At 39.0% G+C, this 19,718-nt stretch overlaps 2 protein-coding genes across 5 annotated transcripts in view; one reads left to right on the top strand and one right to left on the bottom strand.

The window, feature by feature from the left end:
• The window catches only part of LOC101849258 (nucleolar complex protein 3 homolog), a 33,795-nt gene extending 30,725 nt beyond the window's left edge, over positions 1-3,070 (top strand). The window contains exons 19-21 of the mRNA XM_005089604.3: positions 75-172; positions 1,323-1,404; positions 2,793-3,070. Of these exons, the coding sequence (XP_005089661.1) occupies positions 75-172; positions 1,323-1,404; positions 2,793-2,918 (306 nt within the window). The 3' untranslated portion in view covers positions 2,919-3,070. The remainder of the gene's footprint in view (positions 1-74; positions 173-1,322; positions 1,405-2,792) is intronic.
• Positions 3,071-3,575: 505 nt separating this feature from the next.
• LOC101848560 (lanosterol synthase) overlaps positions 3,576-19,718 on the bottom strand; it is a 24,226-nt gene continuing 8,083 nt past the window's right edge. For all 4 annotated transcript variants that reach the window (XM_005089603.3, XM_005089601.3, XM_005089600.3 and 1 more), the window contains exons 5-18: positions 19,199-19,320; positions 18,314-18,410; positions 17,457-17,592; positions 16,730-16,838; positions 15,876-15,994; positions 15,102-15,199; positions 14,320-14,347; positions 13,651-13,707; positions 12,207-12,329; positions 10,592-10,738; positions 9,463-9,559; positions 8,643-9,084; positions 7,098-7,176; positions 3,576-6,657 (exon numbers count right to left, since the gene is read on the bottom strand). In XM_005089603.3, the coding sequence (XP_005089660.1) occupies positions 6,529-6,657; positions 7,098-7,176; positions 8,643-9,084; positions 9,463-9,559; positions 10,592-10,738; positions 12,207-12,329; positions 13,651-13,707; positions 14,320-14,347; positions 15,102-15,199; positions 15,876-15,994; positions 16,730-16,838; positions 17,457-17,592; positions 18,314-18,410; positions 19,199-19,320 (1,783 nt within the window). In that variant the 3' untranslated portion in view covers positions 3,576-6,528. The remainder of the gene's footprint in view (positions 6,658-7,097; positions 7,177-8,642; positions 9,085-9,462; positions 9,560-10,591; positions 10,739-12,206; positions 12,330-13,650; positions 13,708-14,319; positions 14,348-15,101; positions 15,200-15,875; positions 15,995-16,729; positions 16,839-17,456; positions 17,593-18,313; positions 18,411-19,198; positions 19,321-19,718) is intronic.

Below are 19,718 nucleotides of genomic sequence, written 5' to 3'. Positions count from 1 at the left end.
GGGGGGGGGGGGTTTCACGTATCTGGTTCCTTCTTTGTCTTTGACTGTAAATATTTCTATTTGCCCTTCCCCAGCACCACTACAACCCTGCCGTACAGCTGTACTCCCGACACATGATCCAGAAGGCTCCCCTGGCCGGTCAGCACCAGCTGCCACAGCACATGACCAGGAAGTGAGGCTTTTGTTGTGGTCTTGTTTGTGTCTGTCATTGGTACAGTTTAGATCACATGTTATTGTGTTAATGTGCATCTCTTTACTCAAACTCAGACTCAAAACGTGGGTGGTTGGTGGGTGCTCTGGTGTGGTTTGCTTCTTCTTTCCTATCAAACATCTATTGTCTTTATCTCCCCTCCTTCTTTTTTGTGTTTTTTACTCTCTTGTAACACCTCTAGTACCGTAAAACACTTACTAAAACTAAAAATTCAAAATTTGGTTTAGATCAGTGTGTGCCAACCTCTGTGATATCACTTACTTACTGGTCAGTGATTTGGGAAAATGTTGCGGAGCAGTAGGGATCACCAGGGTAGTGACAAGTGTTATTTAATGCCGTGCTTGAAAATACATGTGGGTGGGCAGTGTGAATATTCTCGTCTCTTCATCCTTTCTCTACGAGGGAGGCAATGCGCTGCCAAGAGCGAAATGCTCGCAGCTAAAGGGATTTGAAAACAACAACAACAACATCCTTTCTCTACTGTGAACTGACACAACAGCATCTTCGCAAAGACTATTTATGTGTTGACTATTCTTAGTTTTAAAAGAAGGTGGTAAATGTGGGCGCTGGTTTTTAAACGATGGACAAGCACTGATTTAGGTCATGTAGGAAACGGGCTTTTCATACTCTGTCTGTCAGCGCCAATGTGGCTGTAAAAGTTTTACTCCTCCATCGACACAATTTAGATCATTGTAGGAAGTAGGCTTCTTTGAATCTTCCTGGTCAAATAAATGTATGGGTGTGTGTGTTTGTTCATAGGTGATATTTTCCGAGTATGTGTATGGTATATGTGTATAGCAGATGTGCTTTACAACTACTATTACTGCAGCTTGCCCTAGAACATCAGAGACATTGCTGGCTTCTCGTGAAACATACAGTGCAAGCTGCTGACTGCATGCAATGAAACATGAACGAACTGACAACATCTTACACTGTCTATAGCCTGGTACTCATTGAAACTCATTCCCATCTGGGTGAAGTAGGGAAAATTTGTGTAAATTGCCTTTCCCAGGGACACAACTTCGGGCCACGGATAGGATTTGAACCCGTGACCTTAGGGTAGAGTCCTAGAACAGCAGTTGGCTGACATTTTTTTGTTTTTGTATTTCAGGTCGCCAATTGAGATCTATGAAGAGATGAATTCTAGAGATGTTTTCCATTCAGTTCCTGAGAAATGTCCCAAGAAGAAGAGGGTATGTTGAGTGAGATTGTACCAAGTCAAGCTCAGTTTTTTATTGTTCTCCACTGGAATTATATTAATAGTTTGAGTTCAGAGAAATATGCTGGTGTCTCAAAAGTTCTAGGTTCGTTTAAGGTGGATCTCTTGAGAAAGGAGGAAATCCGAGCTAATGTGAGGCTTTGTGGTGAAATCAGGCGCTCGTCAAAATAATGAAATCCGAGAAAACGGCATTTTTGGCCATTTTGGAATTTTTTTTTTAATTTTTGGCTCAACACCTTGTATGTCTATTCAAAAACACTTTTACGTGTGGATTTTATGGAAAAACGTTGATTAAAGGCACAAATATGTAAATTTGCAGTTTCCAAGGACTCTTAAGCTCTATGGAAGTAACCAAACTTTAACTACCATTATCTTGCTAATTTTACCTCTAAAGCAAGGTGACCCCTCCTTCAATCGCAAATATATCGACTTCTACTTCTATTCAAGATAAATGGATATTTTTTTTAACGAAAGCAAGGCAAATGCATAACCTTCAAGATGATACTAATAACTTCATATGGCAAAAAATTGACGAGCGCCTGATTCCACTGCGTCGTGACACAAATAGTTGTATTTATATAGCCTACTTGTCACAAAAGTATGTTTTTGTTTTAAGGCTTTAAATGCAACTATTTGCTTTTTCTGATAAAAGCGAATTGTGCAAATTTATGCTGTTTAACCGTACACTTTTAAGCAAAATTATTTGGGCTGGCATCAGAATCATTGTTGGTCATTCCCCTATCCTTAAATTAAATTTTACTTTTCATAGTCTAGGACGCCATAGAGAAATTATGTCTGAATTTCACCTTGTAGGAATTTAAGGACATATAAGAAAATGTATGTAGGAAAAATTAGGGACTCAAAAATCTGTTATTTATTGTGTGTTCACTATGTACGAGTTTGCTAGACTAATTCGTGTTGGTGACTTGTTGGCGGATGCTCTGGTGTGGTTTGCTCCCTCTCTCCTATCAAACATCTGTCATCCTTATTTCACCTCCTTTTTTGTGTTTGTTACTATCATGTAACACTTCTAATCTTCGTGGGTGGTTGGCGGTGCTCTGGTGTGATTTGCTTCTTTCCTATCAAACATCTATCGTCCTTATCTCCCCTTATTCTTTTTTATGTTTGTTACTCTCTTGTAACACTTCTAATCTTCTGGCGCTCATATGACCTTATGCAGTTGCGAGCACCGTAAAACCTTTACTAAAACAAGAACTCTAATCTTCAGCACTTATATGACCTTATTGTGTTGCAAGTGCCGTAAACTTTTGTGAGAAAAAAAATGCCGTGACTAAAACTAGAAATAGAAATTGTTTGGGGAGGATGTAAAACATCTCCAATTTATGCATTATATATTTACAGAGACGGGCAGACTCTCAGCCACTGTTCCTGGACTATCTCCGGTCGGTCAGCAAGGAAGCTGCTCAAGTCCTGGCAGCCGAGAGGGAAGAGTTGCCAGTGGTCAGTGAGGGGATGGACACCAGCTGACACAGACTTTAAGGGGATGCTCTCTCTGTGGGGCAGCTGTGTCAGTCTTTGTGTGGGAAGCTTTTGGTTATGAGTTTCTGGAGAACTCATGCATTGATTGGTTGACTTATCCATCAAATCATTTGAATAAACATGCCAGATGATGTAAATGAGTCTCAGTTTTTGGCTTCTTCATATTTCTTTCGTGAATTTGAGTTGCTTTAAAAAAGCTGTTGTACTGGATCGATCTACATGAGACTAACAATGACAAAGAGTAAAACCAAGTTCAGGTACAAAAATGACAACTGTGTAGAAAATTTTACACCAATATTAGATCCTGAGACCTTTGACTTTGAGATGAGTTCCGACATGTACTGAATAACATGTGCAAGTGAGTTTAGTTTATTTTTTAACTGAGAGCGAGAATGGGGTTGTCTTGCATACTTTTATATCTACAAGTAACTGCACTTGATACAGTTAACTGTCTCAATTTGAACAGAGCTGAACTTGTTCTGCAAGTGGTAGCAGTAAAAAAAAATTTGAAAGGGTGTACAGTAGTACAGGCAATTTTCCACCCACTCGAGAAAACCCTGACCCATAAAAAAGACATATTTAGCAACTGACACAGTAAATATTAAGTACACACAGTACAACGAGGAAAGATAAAACTCAAAAGAAGAATTTTTTTTTGTATTTTGGCATTTGACTTTTTTTTATCACATAAAACAAAACATCTGGTCATCTGTAGTCCAAAGTTTGACTTCAAATAAATGGCACAAGTCTGAAGGAAATATAACAAGAGATCTGTTTAAATTTCCTTTAAAAAGTATGATAATGTTGTTCTTGAAAAGTCTGTCAAATTCAAGGTGAATAAAAAAGGGTAGGTCTAAATTCACGGTATCAGAACCTTTTAAAAATTATATAAGGGTACAGACAGAGTAGAGTCACTGTCCCCTCCACTTGTTCTCCCTACCATTTGGGACTAGCGAGGGGCCTGTCAGAGACGGGGTAGAGACCTGTCCCTTTTGTCTCCATTCATTGTCAGTTTGCAGGATGGCCGAAGAACGTGTGCTTCAGTGGAGTGGATGATCTTTTATTTATTCTGGTTGAGCAATCGAAATAAAAACAGAGGTCACTACTGGATGCACAAAATCCACCAATGCCGCGCACATATATGGCGAACATCATTATTTAATGGATGAAGTACGTTCAGATGAGAAACTATGTTTAAAATACACAAGAATTAGACCTCTGTAATATTTCAACTTCCCCTTCCTCAAGTCAGACCATATTTGGAAGAGAGGAGAACCAACTTTCGAAAACCACTGATGTCACCAGAGGAACTTTTGATCATTACCCTAAAGTAAGAAATTTACTTCCAATTCGCTGTTTAAAAGTTTAAGACCAACACACCACACATCAATTTTGGTACAACAAGCGAGGTGCGAGAAATTAAGTGCTGCCGTAAAATATCTCACCCAAACATTTTTTGGTTTATGGGGAGAGGGCTAGGCGAGGTTGGTGGCTCTACTCTAACGCCAGCAACATAGGCCTATTTCCTGTAGACTAAATACTAAATTCACCTCTCACCAAATTGGTGCGAGCAAGGAGTGAGCAAGATGCCGGTGAGGGGAAAGAGACTCTACCCTGTCTGCACGTTAAGTCTTCTTGTCCTTTAAGAATATAAAACATTTATAACATAAGAATATCCCGGAATTGGGAAAGTAAACGCAAAGCTGGACAGGAAGCGTAACTTGAGAATAAAAAGGTTGCTTTTCTCCAGAACAAAGACCTGACAAGGAGTTCTTATATACTGGTACTACAAGGCATAAAGTATAAAACTTACATAAATGTAATGTGAAAACACTTCACGCCCTTAGACTGACAGGGTTCTAACTCTACTTTATTTTATACCGGAACGGAGTAGCACACTACACATCACTGACACAGATGTCCTGCCCACTGTGTCAAAGGCTGGAGACAATCAGATCTGTATTTTTGATCAGTTTGACACTTGACAAACAAGGTGTAAAACATTTTAGCTGTTTGTAAGAGTGAATCTTTCAATCCCATTTACTCATAACTATGCCTCATGCGCCCTGTCATTCTAAGGGCTTGACTTCTGTGTTTGCCGAGAACCTATTGCTGATACATCCAATTTACCTCTGACTGACTTCTGACTAACTATGATTTGAAGAAAATCCCTAAGTAGAAAATCAAATACTGTTCTTACAAAGACTTATTTTACAATAATATATATATATTATAGAAAGAAAGAAATATTTTAAAGCATCTGTTGAACGAAATTGGTCCATAATAAGTACGACGGACAAACAAATTAATTTGTTAACATTTTCAAACAAAATGAGCATTTATGAACTTATCTCTCAGACTTCAAAGTGCAAACCCCAAAAGAAGATTCGAACCAGGGGCCCTCCGTACCACGAAGTATCACAACTACACCAAAATGTAAAAGTCATCACAAAATAAGAATAAAACAACATAAGTAGAATGAGGGTGTTTGGAGGGCGCCACTGGTACCGGTAGGTCCGACTTTGAGTCTTTCCATCTGTAGTTTCTGTTTGTGTGTTTTACTCTTTCCTTGCACGCAATGAAGGACCATTATGGATTGTGTGAGAGATCTTCTCAGTTCTGAAACATAAGTAGGAAGGCAACAAAAAGCAGGAAACAATAATATAAAGACAAATTATGATACTGAAAAGCAATAAGTCAAATGGACACAAAAAGAATGACAATATTGAACACTTCACGCAGGAACTGGCCATTTTTTCAAATAGCTCAGCACCTTGGTCCAATCATCAGAAAAACTCCCCCAGACTTTCTTATTCTTTCAAGGACAGAGTGGTGAAAGAAAAGTTTTCAGAACACACATCCAGGAACACTTCTCATTAGTAGGAATATTAATTCACTCCCATCTTAGAATACTTATACTACTCTGAATTGTCATTCAAGTGTCAATACTAATAAATTAATAGTTCATTCATCATGAACTAATGATAACCTTTCACATCCAAGGAGGAAGACAATTTATAGACCTTGTTTGCATGGTAAAGAAAGAAAAGTAGAGGAAATAATATAGTGTAAAGCGCAAAGAGCTCGCCGGTGAGTGGGGAAATGGAAATGTCCCGTACAAATGCCACTTAGTATTATTATTATTATTATCAAATAATAGCAAGCAACCTGTAAGGATCACAAACACAGCTTGCCACAGGTAGCAGCATCTTCACAATTATTGTTCTGCAGTCAACAGTGGGACTAAAAATAACAAAGCAAACAAATTTCCTGAGAAGGACCTGTAGACCTCCCATACTCGTGGGACATATGACACACACACAAACACATACCCTCTCCTCTCTCTCTTCCTTCCTTCCTCCTTCTCCCCCCACCCTCCCCCCAAAAGTACAACATAAGAGTTAGAGATCATGTTCACACTTTAAAATCTCATGGCAAAGGCGGTGAGGCCTACACAAACTTGACACAAACCACAAGCAGAGACAGACCAGACCTATAACATATATTTCATACAGGTACATATATTCATCCAGTCTGTTTTTTCGTAGACAAGACAAGACAAAAAAAAAAAAATCAAAGCCGAGAGTGTAAATCGGCTTCAACTTTTGACTAGACTGCTCTGTGGGTAGTAGTTGGCGAAGCGTCCCAGGGTCCAGATTGGGAACACATTTCTGTAGCTGGTGTAGCTGATGGCGCACGACTTGTTGAACACACCGCTGATGTTTTCCTGTAACAACACACCACAGAGGGGGAGACATTTTCATGTGCTCTTCGTCTCTCTTCTTTAGTTCCCATTTATTCTTTATTCCACATCTATTATCTATTTCATATTTTCATTCCTCGTCTCTATTCTGTATTCCCCATCTTTCAACCTCATTGCTACAGAAAAGAGTCATAAACCATTAACCTGATGCAACCTTGACAATGTAATTTCTGAAATTTGTTAATTTCTTTTTAAAAAGTAGACAGTATTTATTTATTTTTTTATGAGACTTATATGAATTTCATTTTAAAAAGCACATTGAACCACAAGAAAATGAAATTTGTGGATTTCATTTTTAAAAGTATATTAAATCAAAGGAAAATTAAATTTGAGGGTATAATTTGGAAAAGTATCGAAGCTTAATTTTTCTTTCATGGCAAATGTAAAAAGAAACTTCGACAAACCTGAGGCCAGTCTCCATTTTCCAACTGTCTAGACATGATCAGCTTAATGCCCTTCTCCAGAACCTCCACATCGGGGTATCTGTCAACACACATGTCACAGCAATACAATAGAATAAACTTGTGATAGCTGATAGCTAAGACAGCAATAGAATAAAGTAGTGATTGCTAACAGATATAGAGTGTAGTGATAGCCAATGGACAGGACAGCTAAGTAGTGATAGCTAATACAATAAAGTTGTGATAGCTAACAGAATAAAGCTGTGATGGCAAACATATAAAGTAGTGATAGCTAATAGACAAGACAGCAATAGAATAAAGTGGTGATAGCTAAAAGACAGGACAACAAGAGAATATATAGCAGTGATAGCTAATGGATACAGAGTTACAAGTAGAGATTGTTAGGCAGGACAGCAATAGAATAGAGCAGTGATAGCTTATAGAACGGCAATAGAATAGAGCAGTGATAGTAATAGATATAGAGCAGAGATCGTTAGGTAGTACCGCAATAGAACAGAGCAGTGATAGCTAATAGATAGGACAGCAATAGAATAGAGTAGTGTCTTTGAGTGAAACTAAAAGTGATGGGCTATATCGATAGATGTTATACAAAACAGTGAGGGCACACATGCATGACAAAAGACACCCTGTTTTTCAGAGGTGCCAACTGGCAACCCCCCAAAAAAATCTGAAACTTTTCGGACATCATGAATCCTATTGTTTAATGCATATATATTGAGTCACGACGCCGAGAATCAGGCGCTCGTCAAATTTTGGGCATGTGGACTGATTAGTATCATCTAAAAGCATATTAATTTGCCTTGCCTTGAAAAAAATACCCATCTATCTTGAATAGAAGTTGAGATATTTGCAATTGAAGGAGGAGGGGTCACCTGGTTTCAGAGGTCAAATGAGTAATAAAATGGCCGCCAAAGTTTGCTCATTTCAAATGCTTGAGAGTCCTTGAAAACTGGAAGTTTACACATTTTTTGCGCCTTTAATCTCTGTTTTCCAGTAAAATTCACACGGAAATGTACTTTTATATCGACATAAAAGGTGTTGGGCCCCCCCAAAAAATTAATAAAAATTGACAAAATGGTGGAAAAAATTTCCTGTTCCTTCGATTTCATTATTTTGACAAGCACCTGATTTTACCGATGCCTCACAATTAAATTATAAGATTTACAAAATCCAAACAATCTCTGAAATCCAGATTTATTCGGAAAATCAGCACCCTTGCTTTTTAAATTTTTAGATAAAAAACAAAGAACAGAGACTTTCTCATTTTTGCTTTAGTAAGAGTTTTACAGCATTTGTAACACAAATAGGTTATAGGCCTACCAGTGTACAAGATTAGAGGTGTCACTAGAGAGTAACACACAAAGAACGAGGAGAGAATGAACAATAGATGTTTGACAGGAAAGAAGAAGTAACCCACAACAGAGCACCCACCAACCACCCACTGAGACTTTCTTCTATGTCAATGGACATGTAAACAACACAAATATTTAAGAAAAAAATAAAATAAATAACATTTTCTTCACTCACTTGACAGCCATGAGAGCCAGGAGGGCCCAGCAAGTGTTGATGATCTGCGACGTCTCACTCGGCACGTACTGTCTCTTCTCACACGACTCAAAATTCTCGCCCCAGCCTCCATCCTCCATCTGTATACTCAGCAAATACTGGCAGCCCTTCTCCACCTCCTCCGGCACTTTGCCGCTGTCCTGCCCTTCTCCTCCTCCGTACACGTGTCCCATACAGGCATACGCCTCCAGAGCGAACCAGGCGCCGTACGTGAAGCACACGGCCCACGAGCCCTCCCACGACCCGTCGGGCCTTTGTTTCCCCCGCACGTAGTCCAGCCCACCGGTCAGTGCCGCCTGGATCTCGTCCTTCCTGTACTCAGGGTGGGCCTTGGTGAAGGTGGTCATACACTGCATGCAGGCTGAGGTACACTCCACATACGTGTAGTCAATCATGATGTCACCTGTGGGGAGAAAGAAGTAATTGCAGAAATTTTACACCCCCATCGACACTTTTAAGATTATTTAGGAGGCAGGAAACGTGGCCAACCCCACCGACATTACAAAAAGAGCTGTACAGGCCGACAGATGAACAGAGCAGGACAGTCCAGTATATGCTACATACCGGACTTCAAGTGTGATGTGATCGAGAAGAAGAGATCATTTAGGAAACAGTCTGCTTCAACCAGTCAGGACACAGAAGGGATGCAATGTCCTTCTAGAACAGACATCAGTATGCATCGAATTGCAAGAATTAATGTTTTCTAAACGTCAAGACCAAACTACTTCAGACTGAGCCTAATTAAATCAATGGGAAACATCATCAAAAAAATAAATCTTACCAAAAACCTCAGAGGCATTGAGCACCTCCAGGAGAACACCACCTCTCTTGTCCTCATACGTCGCCCAACCGTTGTCATCACACCTCATCTCCAACAGCTGAAACAATTAGGGGGAAAAAAGAAGAAATGAGTAATTACTTGTAGATGTCTTACATCCCCACCAACACAATTAACTCACTTGAGCCTCAGCTATTTTTCACCCAACAACCATTGCAGCCAGACAGTTTGGGGGTATATTGAATCGTTAGTTTAGTTCTCATAAAAGTTTTACGGCACTTGCAACACAATAAGGTCATATAAGTGCCAAAGATTAGAGGTGTTACAAGAGAGAAACAAACACAAAAAAGAAAAAGGAGAGATCAGGATGATAGGTGTTTCATAGGAAAGAAGGAACAAACCACACCAGAGCACCCGCCAACCCCCCACTATTGAATAGTTGACCACAAAAGGTTCACCAAATTTTTTACGAAACAAAACATAGTGGGTCAACTGTTGGCTTGTCCCTGCCCGTAGCTTGTAACCGAAAAAACACCACAAGTATCGATAGATAAAACGCATTCCGTAAACACACGAGACAAGGAGGTAGGCTACTGTTAGGACCAACCAAGGTTAAGAGGGTTGCAACAACTCATCAGAAAGACTGTGATACTGGATAAAGAAATCTCCCCACTCAGGTATCAAACTCACGTCTTCTGTGTGTAACAGCAAAGAATCTAACCGGTACACCACAGATTTCTATGAAAAAAGGATAGTCCATAAAGAAAAGAAGAAAGTTGATAAATACAGGCAACCAAATCAGGAGGTGGAGGAGGAGGGGGTTATTTTTGTTGTTGTAGTAAGTAAGCATAATTTTACAGCACTAAAAACACAAATAGATCTTTTAAGTGCCGAAGATTAGAGATGTTACAGTTACAAACACAAAAAAGGATGAGAGATAACCATGATAGATGTTTGATAGGAAAGAATCAAACCACACAAGAAAAAGAAGGAGGAGGAGGAGAAGGAGGAGGAGAAGAAGAAGAAAAGGAAGAGGAAGAGGAAGAAGAAGAAGAAGAAGAAAAAGAAGAAGAAGAAGAAGAATTAGAAGAAGAATTAGAAGAAGAAGAATCAATATTTCGCTGACACTAACCACATCAATTCCCCTGTAGATTCTCTGTTTGGGAACAGCTTCTGTGATTTGACATTTCTCCTCAAGCTTGATGACAGCTTTGAGCCCCTCGGCCGTACAGTCAGACACGATCCAGCCACAGTCCCGAGTGCTGAAGGGGAAGGCTCCCTGTGGACAGAGAAATGGTACATGACTTTACTTTACTTTTATCTGCCGCTTATACCCTTTTGGGTGTCGCGGGAAGAAAGAGACGTCTCTCTGTCGCCAGCCGGAGAGCTTGAGTCAGGTGGATGCCGAGGGTATTTAATATTTCCCTGACTCCATCTATCCAGGTCTTTCTCGGTCGCCCTCTAGCCTTGTTGCTATCGAATCTTTGGAGGTAGGCATGACATAATATAATAATAAAAATAATAATCAATATGTCATTGTTGTTGTTGTTTTCAATCCCTATAGCTGCGAGCATCTCGCTCTTGGCAGCGCAATGCCTCCCTCTAATAATAGTCAATAGCATTTGTATAGTGCAAATCCCCTCTCAACAGCAAGCTCATGGCGCTTTAAAATCCATACTATTACCCCAACAGACCTGAGAGCATTCTGAAACTGCCTCAACTTCCTGGGAAGCATACAGTGCAAGCGGCCTTTTATATGCACTAAAACACTAACATACTGACAAGACCTTTCGCTGTCTATGGCCGGGTACGCATTCCCACCTGAGTGAAGTGAGGAAAATTCGTGTAAAGTGCCTTTCCCATGGACACAACCTCACATTTACGAGTCCAGTAGCCTAACCACAAACAACAATAGACAAAATTGTCATCAGTATCACCACTACCACCACCATCATTATATGATATATACTTACGACCTTAGAGCATGCATCAGAATAACATTGAAAGTGAATCTAACTTCAGATTATTATTGTTTATATTGCTACTCATATATATTATGCATGTGATTGTAAGCCTACGTGTGTGTGCATGTGTGTGTGCATGTGTGTGTGTGTGTGTGTGTGTGTGTGTGTGTGTGTGTGTGTGTGTGTGTACACGTGAAACACCAAACCAATGTGCCAGGATCTGGACAATAAAGATGCATCTTATCTTATTATTATTATTCTTCTTCAGCACCGCTTTGTTATAGAGCTTGACGGAGAAAAAATAAATTGTAAAGCATAGAAGTTACTTTCTGGATTGAATAAGCACTATGGGTCATTCCACGAAAATGAAACTGTAGTGACGCATGTAATGCAGAGATGATGACCTGCTGAAAAAGGTCTAAACAGCGATAGAGCCTTTTGCTCAAGGGGTTTTTGTCAGCAGGTTTCCTCAAAACATAAAAAAGTCAACAATGGCTCTGTCAATGCTTCAAACTTTTTTCAACAAGTCAACATCTCTGCATTACGTGCGTCACTGCAGTTTCATTTTTCCTTGAATGGCCCTACATTAAGAACACAATTTATCATTATCATCTTTTTAAAAAATCCCATCAGCATGGGAAAATCTCCGACCTCATTCCGTTGTCTGCAATATTCCTTGTTTATTCTGTGACGAAATAAATAAAGACACATAGGCAATACTGATGCTTGGGAGGAAAGATACAGAGGTTTGCCTTTTATTTTTAAAATGGAAAAATCTCTGACCTCATTCCGTTGTCTGTAATATTTCTTGTAATCCGGAGGGTTCTCAGGCACTTGTGTGATACGCAGGAAGTCATGGCAGGCAGTCAAGCACTTTTTCAGCTCCTCATACTTGTAGGCCCCGGCCTATGGAGACAGTAGCAATGCTGCTTAAGTTACAACAAAACATCTTATTTCATTTCGGCGCCAAATTTTTTTTTATGCTGAATCGATAGCCTGATCAGTTACCTTACTTGTGAGAAAAAATATCAAAGTAAAACTGAGACTAGTTTTTGAATAAATTAGACTTCAAATTTCGGAAGAACGCTGTTTTTCAATGGTTACGCTGACTCAAAAAAAACTTTTTCTCGAAACTGCTGTGAATGAAAAAAGGCGTTTCGTTAGCTTACGGCAGAATGTCTGTAATATACGAATACAGTGGTCTCCACCAAAGAAACCAGTTCTCGAGAGACAGAAAAAATGGGTTCCTCAGTGGATAAGGTTTATGAAAACGTTTTAAGAGACACACTCAGCTCTAACCCGTTGATTCTCCAGCTTATCCTATGACAAAATAAATAACGACACAAAGATGTTACTGATGCCTGGGAGAGAATATGCAGAGGTTTGCTTTTTTTAAAAAATCCTTTATGTGTTTGGTGCCCATGTACAAATTGGGTGCTACATTTTGGGTGCAGGTGAGAACCAGAGATTTAAGAGTGAATTTTCATGGTGTGAAATCATTACAATAATTTGATAGAGCATTGAAACTAGAAATCAACACCAATCATAGTGTTGCGTAAGTGAAGATAAATAATGACTGTGAATGGGCCAACTTTTATCCGACAAAAAGACTAGACATTGATCCTTTTCATCTGCTTTTCTCTTTGACCACGTGAAAGGAGCAAATGATTGTAAGAATCAAAAACCACTTCGCGATTGACCAATTTGGCAAAGCTGTAATGTGGCCTGAAAAAAACTGTTCTGTGTTGGTGTGTACGTAGTGCGCACAATTCGTCATCTGCTAGTCCACACCAGGAATGTGATAGTAAGACAAAGAGAAAAAAAATGTTCTGTGTTGGTGTGTACGTAGTGCGCAGAATTCGTCATCTGCTAGTCCACACCAGGAATATGATAGTAAGACAAAAAGAAAAGTAATGTTCTGTGTTGGTGTGTACGTAGTGCGCACAATTCGTCATCTGCTAGTCCACACCAGGAATATGATAGTAAGACAAAGAGAAAAAAAATCATAATTAGAGAAACAATGGTTGCAAAATGTATAAAGTGGGAAAAAAAAGTCACACAAGTGACAGTGAGACAGAGAGAAAAAGAAGTCACACGTCACACAAGCGACAGTGAAACACAGAAAAATAGACCAAAAAATCACACAAACGATGGTAAGACAAAGAGGAATCAACAATCTTGAAAATCCCACTGCACAGATGAACCACAGCACACGACTGGGACTGACCTCTAAGAACGCTGTGGCAGCAAACGACGTGTCCCACGACTGACTTCCATTTGTGCCCTGGGTGGGTGGGGAGGGAAGAGGGGGGGGGGGGGGGGGGGAACAAAACAGAGAGTTATTACTGCTATAATTACTGTGCTGTTATCTCATACTAGCAGCATGGGAGGCTTTCAGACAGATATAGTCTAGTGAAATTAAAAAGCAGACTTTGGAAAAACATTCTATTAGCCAGAAGACCATTAACAGGTCACATCAAAGTCAGTTGCAAAACTGTCTTGATGAAAGATAAGAGTCAAAATGCTTTTTGTACAGGATCTATGAATTTTTTTTTTAATAACAGGAAATCTAGGAAGCATTAATCAATGGGCAAAAATCGAAATTTTAAGTGTAAATTTCAAAATGAATTTCGAGTCAAGGTGATGGTGAGCTATGTATGATAGCCGAAACTACGAATAACAATTTCAAAACTATTATTCTTCAATAGAAGGGCCCCTAAAAAGTATTTACTAAAATAAAACACTTGCAACTGGGAATCAAAAAGCTTTAATTGAAATAAAATCACATCTCAGCTGAACCCTGTCACTCCATAATCTGGAACCAACAATGTTCAGAAATTTGTTCAGCACTCATTGATCTAAAAATATGGAAAAAAACAGGTGCCAGAAAACTTACTGTCATCTTCATACCATCCAGACCAATCCTGTGAAAGAGTGAAACAAGGTTCTGTTTTAAAAAGATAATAAAATGAAAGAATATTGGCAGAAAATCTGTGTAAAATCACATATATCATCAATATCAGACTCTAACCGTGTATGTGCGTGAATATTGAGTTTCAGAATAGTGGGGGAAAAACGTAATGTCTTTCTTACTATGTACCAGAATTACTCAATGTATCATATAAAGTATTCTCTTAACATATTGCAGTATCCCCATTAGTAATTATGGTTGTAAATAACATATTTCAGACAACTAAAAAAAGTGTGAGATCTAATTTGTTGGATAAACGATTAGAATCTGGCACCGATGATATTTTTGTAACTGGTTCACATTCTGTTTTCATACCATGAAAGATTTGTGTCAACAACACCATACCACTACACATTGGGACCCTCATATTTCAGCATAAAAGCATTTACTTTTTAAAGGGAAGCAGCTGCACGCTGTGTTGTATTGGAAGATTAATCAGTTCTGAGTACCTGCTTCTGAATTTTTTTTAAGTGGTAGTGGTAATTGTAAATTACATTTCTTTGTATGGAAATTATATGTCCTGAATGGATGTCTGGAGGTTTTTTCCCCCATAGAACATTTCAATTGAAATCTGTTGGGGTTGAGGGGTGGGCAGAGTGTCAGATAAAATTTGTCATTCATTTCATTTACTCCGGTGTGCATTTTCTCAGCTGCTCGAACAATCACATTGGCACTATTGTTGTTAGAGCAAGAAAAGGCATACTCACCATAGGTAGTCCTGCACCCTGTCTTGGTGAAGCATAAAAGCTTTACTTGTAGGTCCTTCCTCGTGGTATCGAATCACCATGTTGATCACTTTGGAAATCTAAAAGCAGACAGAGGATAAAAAAGATCAATGTCTCGTCTTTTGACCTGTAAGTCCACACAATATCAGTCATATAGTGCCAGGAAACAGCAAGACAAACAGCCAGACAGGATCACCTGTGTGAAAATAACAAAGCAGGACCAACCAGTGGGACTATTCAAGCACTCAATTCTGTTTGTCCATTAGCAATACAAGTCACTTAGCTTCCAAGAACAAATCACTGCTTTGATACACAAATCTAACACCGGTCATAAAGTAATATCCTTTAAAGCAAAGAAGAAATTCTCATGCTAAAGATATAGCAGTACAAACCACCCAATATTTCATATAGCATTTTAAAAAGCATGATTTAAAACCATTTTTAGTGGCAACTTCTTCCACCCATCTCTACTAGAAACAATAACTTATACTGCAGCAAAAAATAAATGTTGAAGACTTCCACCTTCAAGTCATAATTTCTGGCGGCCATTTTATCACTAATTTTACCTCTGAAAACAGGTGACCTCCACCTCCTTCATTTGCAAATATCTCGACTTGCATTCAAGATAAATGGATATTTTTTTCATCCAAATAAAGACGAGTGAACAAGCTTTAAGATGATACCAATACCTCTACATGCCCCAAAATTGATGAGAGCCTGATTCCACCACCCTGCCTCACATATGTCAAGACGTACCGGACCAATACTAATGCACTTTGTGAATCTGTCATCAGCTGAGATGTGGTCGTACATGTCTGCAAGAGCCCATTTCCTCAGAAAGCCAAGATGCACTTTTTCATATATGTTCAAAATGGCTGGAAAAAAAATGTTGAAGCTTTTAAGAAAAGAGAAGCACATTGACACAAAAATGGTCATTTCGTACAGACAAAAAAAATGTAAGTCAGACAGGCAAACAGAGGAAAGGTAAACATATAAAACATTGCCTCTTTTTCTAGAAGATGAAAACAAAGATATTTCCCACAAAAACAAAACTGAATGGTATGTCACTAAACAGAGACACATCCTAATCACTTTAGAAAATAATTTGAACACTCTTAGTAAATCTAAATGGATTTTGAAAACCGATACATCAAATAAACACATATGCTCAAAGATCAAATGTTATATAAAACAATTGACTATATCCAACACAGACTAATGTAACAAATAAATGACTGAACAATACTCAGGCTTATGTGATCAATCATTATGTTCATAAACTAAATAAGTAAGTGACTCTAGAATGTATGTGGTAGATCAATATATCAATTAACAACTAAATTCAATACACAAATAAACATCTAAATTATTTTCAGACATCTGATCAACATTCCCTTTATATACTAAAACAGTTTAGACAGAATAAAATATCGGGAACAAAGAGAGGCAGAATGGGCACTCACTGCAGGCCCTATCCACAATGTGGAAACTCACTGTAAGCTTTATCCATAATCTAAGTACCCACCATTAGCTTTATTCACAATATGAGTACTCACTGTAAGCTATAATCTTTACTCACTGAAAGCTCTATCAACAACATGAGTACTCACTGTAAGCTATGTCTAGAATGATGGCGTGCGGACTATACAGATCTGCTGAGGAGACATTATTCCTCTGGGCTGGCCAGTTGATCTTGTCAAAATCTTCAACAAACAGCTCCTGGTGGAATGAGACATGATAGGACATTAGGAACAGTCTCAAGGAGATGTATGGCATAAAACATTTAGGCACCAAATCAATACACAGCATGACATACATATATACTTTTAAAAAAGCATCTTGTCTTGTGGAGGAAAAGTTAGGCTCTTTATTGATGTATGCAGAAGACACAAGTTCGATTCCTGAGTTGGGAAGTTATTCACGTAAATTGTGTCAATGTTGGTGTAAAACAAATAAAATTATTTATAATCTCAGTTTACAAGTGAGCTCTTGTGACTGATGAGTACAAGGAGGAAAAGCAACACTGCTTTTCACTCCCCTCCCCAGATAAAAAGTAGCAGACAAATCAAAGGCAAACAGAGGAAAGGAAAATAACACTCCAGTACAAAATAATCCCCTTTCTTCCCCTTCTCCTGCCCCCCCCCCCCCCCCCCCAAACCAACAAATCAGTTAAAGGCTAACAAGAGAAAAAGTAAACAACACTTCAGTACAAAGTATACCTCCACACCCCCACCTCACTGCCAGGACAATGAGTAACACACAATTTTAAAAAGAGACTATTATTAAGTTCAAATGCACCTCTTGACTCAAACAAAACAAACATGAAAGATTTTTTACTTTTCTCAGGCTCCTGATGAGGTCATCCTCCGGGGCAGAAATCCTGCGTCCGAAACAGTAAGCCATGGGCAGGTAGACTTGACGACAGTGACACCACAGCTTGGACGGGTGGAAGGGGAGCCATGTCGGCAAGATCCTGGAGAGGTGGCCATGAGGTCAGGAAGAAAATTTTTCTTTAAAAACAAAACAACAAAGTTAATCTTACCCTTCCAATAAACAGGGCAAATGAAACACTAAAGAAAATAAAGAGTTAAATGAGACCCAAAAAAATTTTGGTTGGAGATAAATATAAAGGAAAAAAACCCCCACCAAAATTAATAGGAAAAAAGAAATTCACTTCTGCTACAATGCAGCTTTCATACTCCTTTATTCAAGCGTTGGTTTTTAACTTTTCATTAACATTTGTGTCATGACAGGTGGAATCAGATGCTCGTCAATTTCTGGGGCTATGGAGCTTATTGGTATAATCTTAAAGTTTGTTTATTTATCTTGCTTTTGAAGAAGTAAATACTCATCTGTCTTAAATAGAATTTGAGATATTTGCCATTGAAGGTGAGATTGCCTAGCATCAGAGGCAAAATTAGCGAGAAAATGGCTGCCCAAGTTTATTGACTTCAAAATCTTGAGAGTCATGTAAACTGCAAATCTACATCCAGACAGAAATATGTTTTATTGTAGAGATAAAAGCTGCTGAGCCTCTTCCCCTCCCCCCCCCCCGAAAAAAAAATAAAATGAAATAAAAATTGATAAAAACTGCTCAACAAGCGGAAAAAATTTCGGTTTGTTTGATCCTGTTATTTTGACGAGTGCCTGATTTCACCAAAGATGCCACACATTTCGTAGCCGAGCACACTCACCACATCTCCGGGAAAAGAGAATTGAGACCCTCCCAGCTGTAGCAGTTGAGCACGGCCAGCCAGAACTTGCCCCAGGAGGGGATTGCACTTGCTCCGCCTGGATGTGTGGGGACCAGGAGAACAGTTGACTCATTAGTGACAGGCTAGGTCTTTTTAGTTTTAGTAGAAGTTTTACGGCGCTCGCAACTGCATAAGGTCATATGAGCGCCAGAAGATTAGAGGTGTTACAAGAGAGTAACATACACAAAAAAGAAGGAGGAGAGATCCGGACGATAGATGTTTGATAGGAAAGAAGGAGCTAACCACACCACAGCACCCGCCAACCACTCACCAGGCTAGGTCTTCGGGTGTAACTAGATCAAAGTAACGTATGACAGGGGCTCAACTGTATACACATATTTGATCTTAAGCAAAGAATTACTGAGACAAGATATATGCAGCTGGAGCATCTAAACAATGCAGTCATCATGTATTATATTCAAAGAGCATGCATCAAAATTAAAATTCAATATAATAAGCGGCTGATGGAAAAAAAACACTACCATCCCCACCCCACCCCCCCCCCAAAAAAAAAACCCAAAAAACTTTCATATTTTAACTTTAAGAGTTTTAGATCATTAAAGTTATCTTCTTCATCTTGTGGTATTTAAATTCAAGGTTTAAGAATGTTAAAACAAACTTTGAGTTGTCTACAGCTTTGCAAGAGTGAACATAATAAATATTTTAAAATGCTGATGGTAACTGAAAGTCATTCACAGACAGAAGTATCAATATGTCTAGAGCGATGTCCCCATTTTTCCTTAAAGCCAGACATTCACATATTTAAGACCCCCCCCCACCTCAATACCTGAGCTGTGGAGATTTTCCAAGCAAACTAAAACCAACCTAGTTTGTGTAACAGATCTCTGGCTCGCACCAGGTCTGGGTCATCTGCGGGAAGTCCCAGCATTCTCAAGGCCGCGTAGTTGAGGGCACAGCCAAACACGGTGGGAGGACCCTCGATGTGGCTGTCAGTCAAACAAAAAACTGGAAATGATTCTACAGTAAATCAACAACACAGTAACATTCCTCTAATCCTTTTGAAATAAAATGGAAATTGTTCAAAATGGCCACCCATAGTCCAGGAGAAAAATGGATGTCTAGGACAGGTGGAAGTCTTGGACAGTGTCATTATACAAACAAAAATATGACAGGGGGGAAATGAGAAGTAGTCGTTTGTACAGGTGATTGTCTTGTGCAGGTGGCTGTTAAAGCAGTTAGACTCAGTTGTCAACAAAAACAAAAAAAAAGAAAAGTTGCAGCAAACAACTTTGGTCATAACATCAAGAACAGCAAATTACATTAATTACTTAAAGAAGCAAAACCCCTATCTCCCCCCCCCATATCTTTTCTATGTTAAGCACGC

This window comes from Aplysia californica, unplaced genomic scaffold (assembly GCF_000002075.1).
Source record: "Aplysia californica isolate F4 #8 unplaced genomic scaffold, AplCal3.0 scaffold00007, whole genome shotgun sequence".
NCBI lineage: Eukaryota > Metazoa > Mollusca > Gastropoda > Aplysiida > Aplysiidae > Aplysia > Aplysia californica.
The sequence above is the reverse complement of the archived record's forward strand: the minus strand, read 5'-3'. Positions and strand labels throughout refer to the sequence as shown.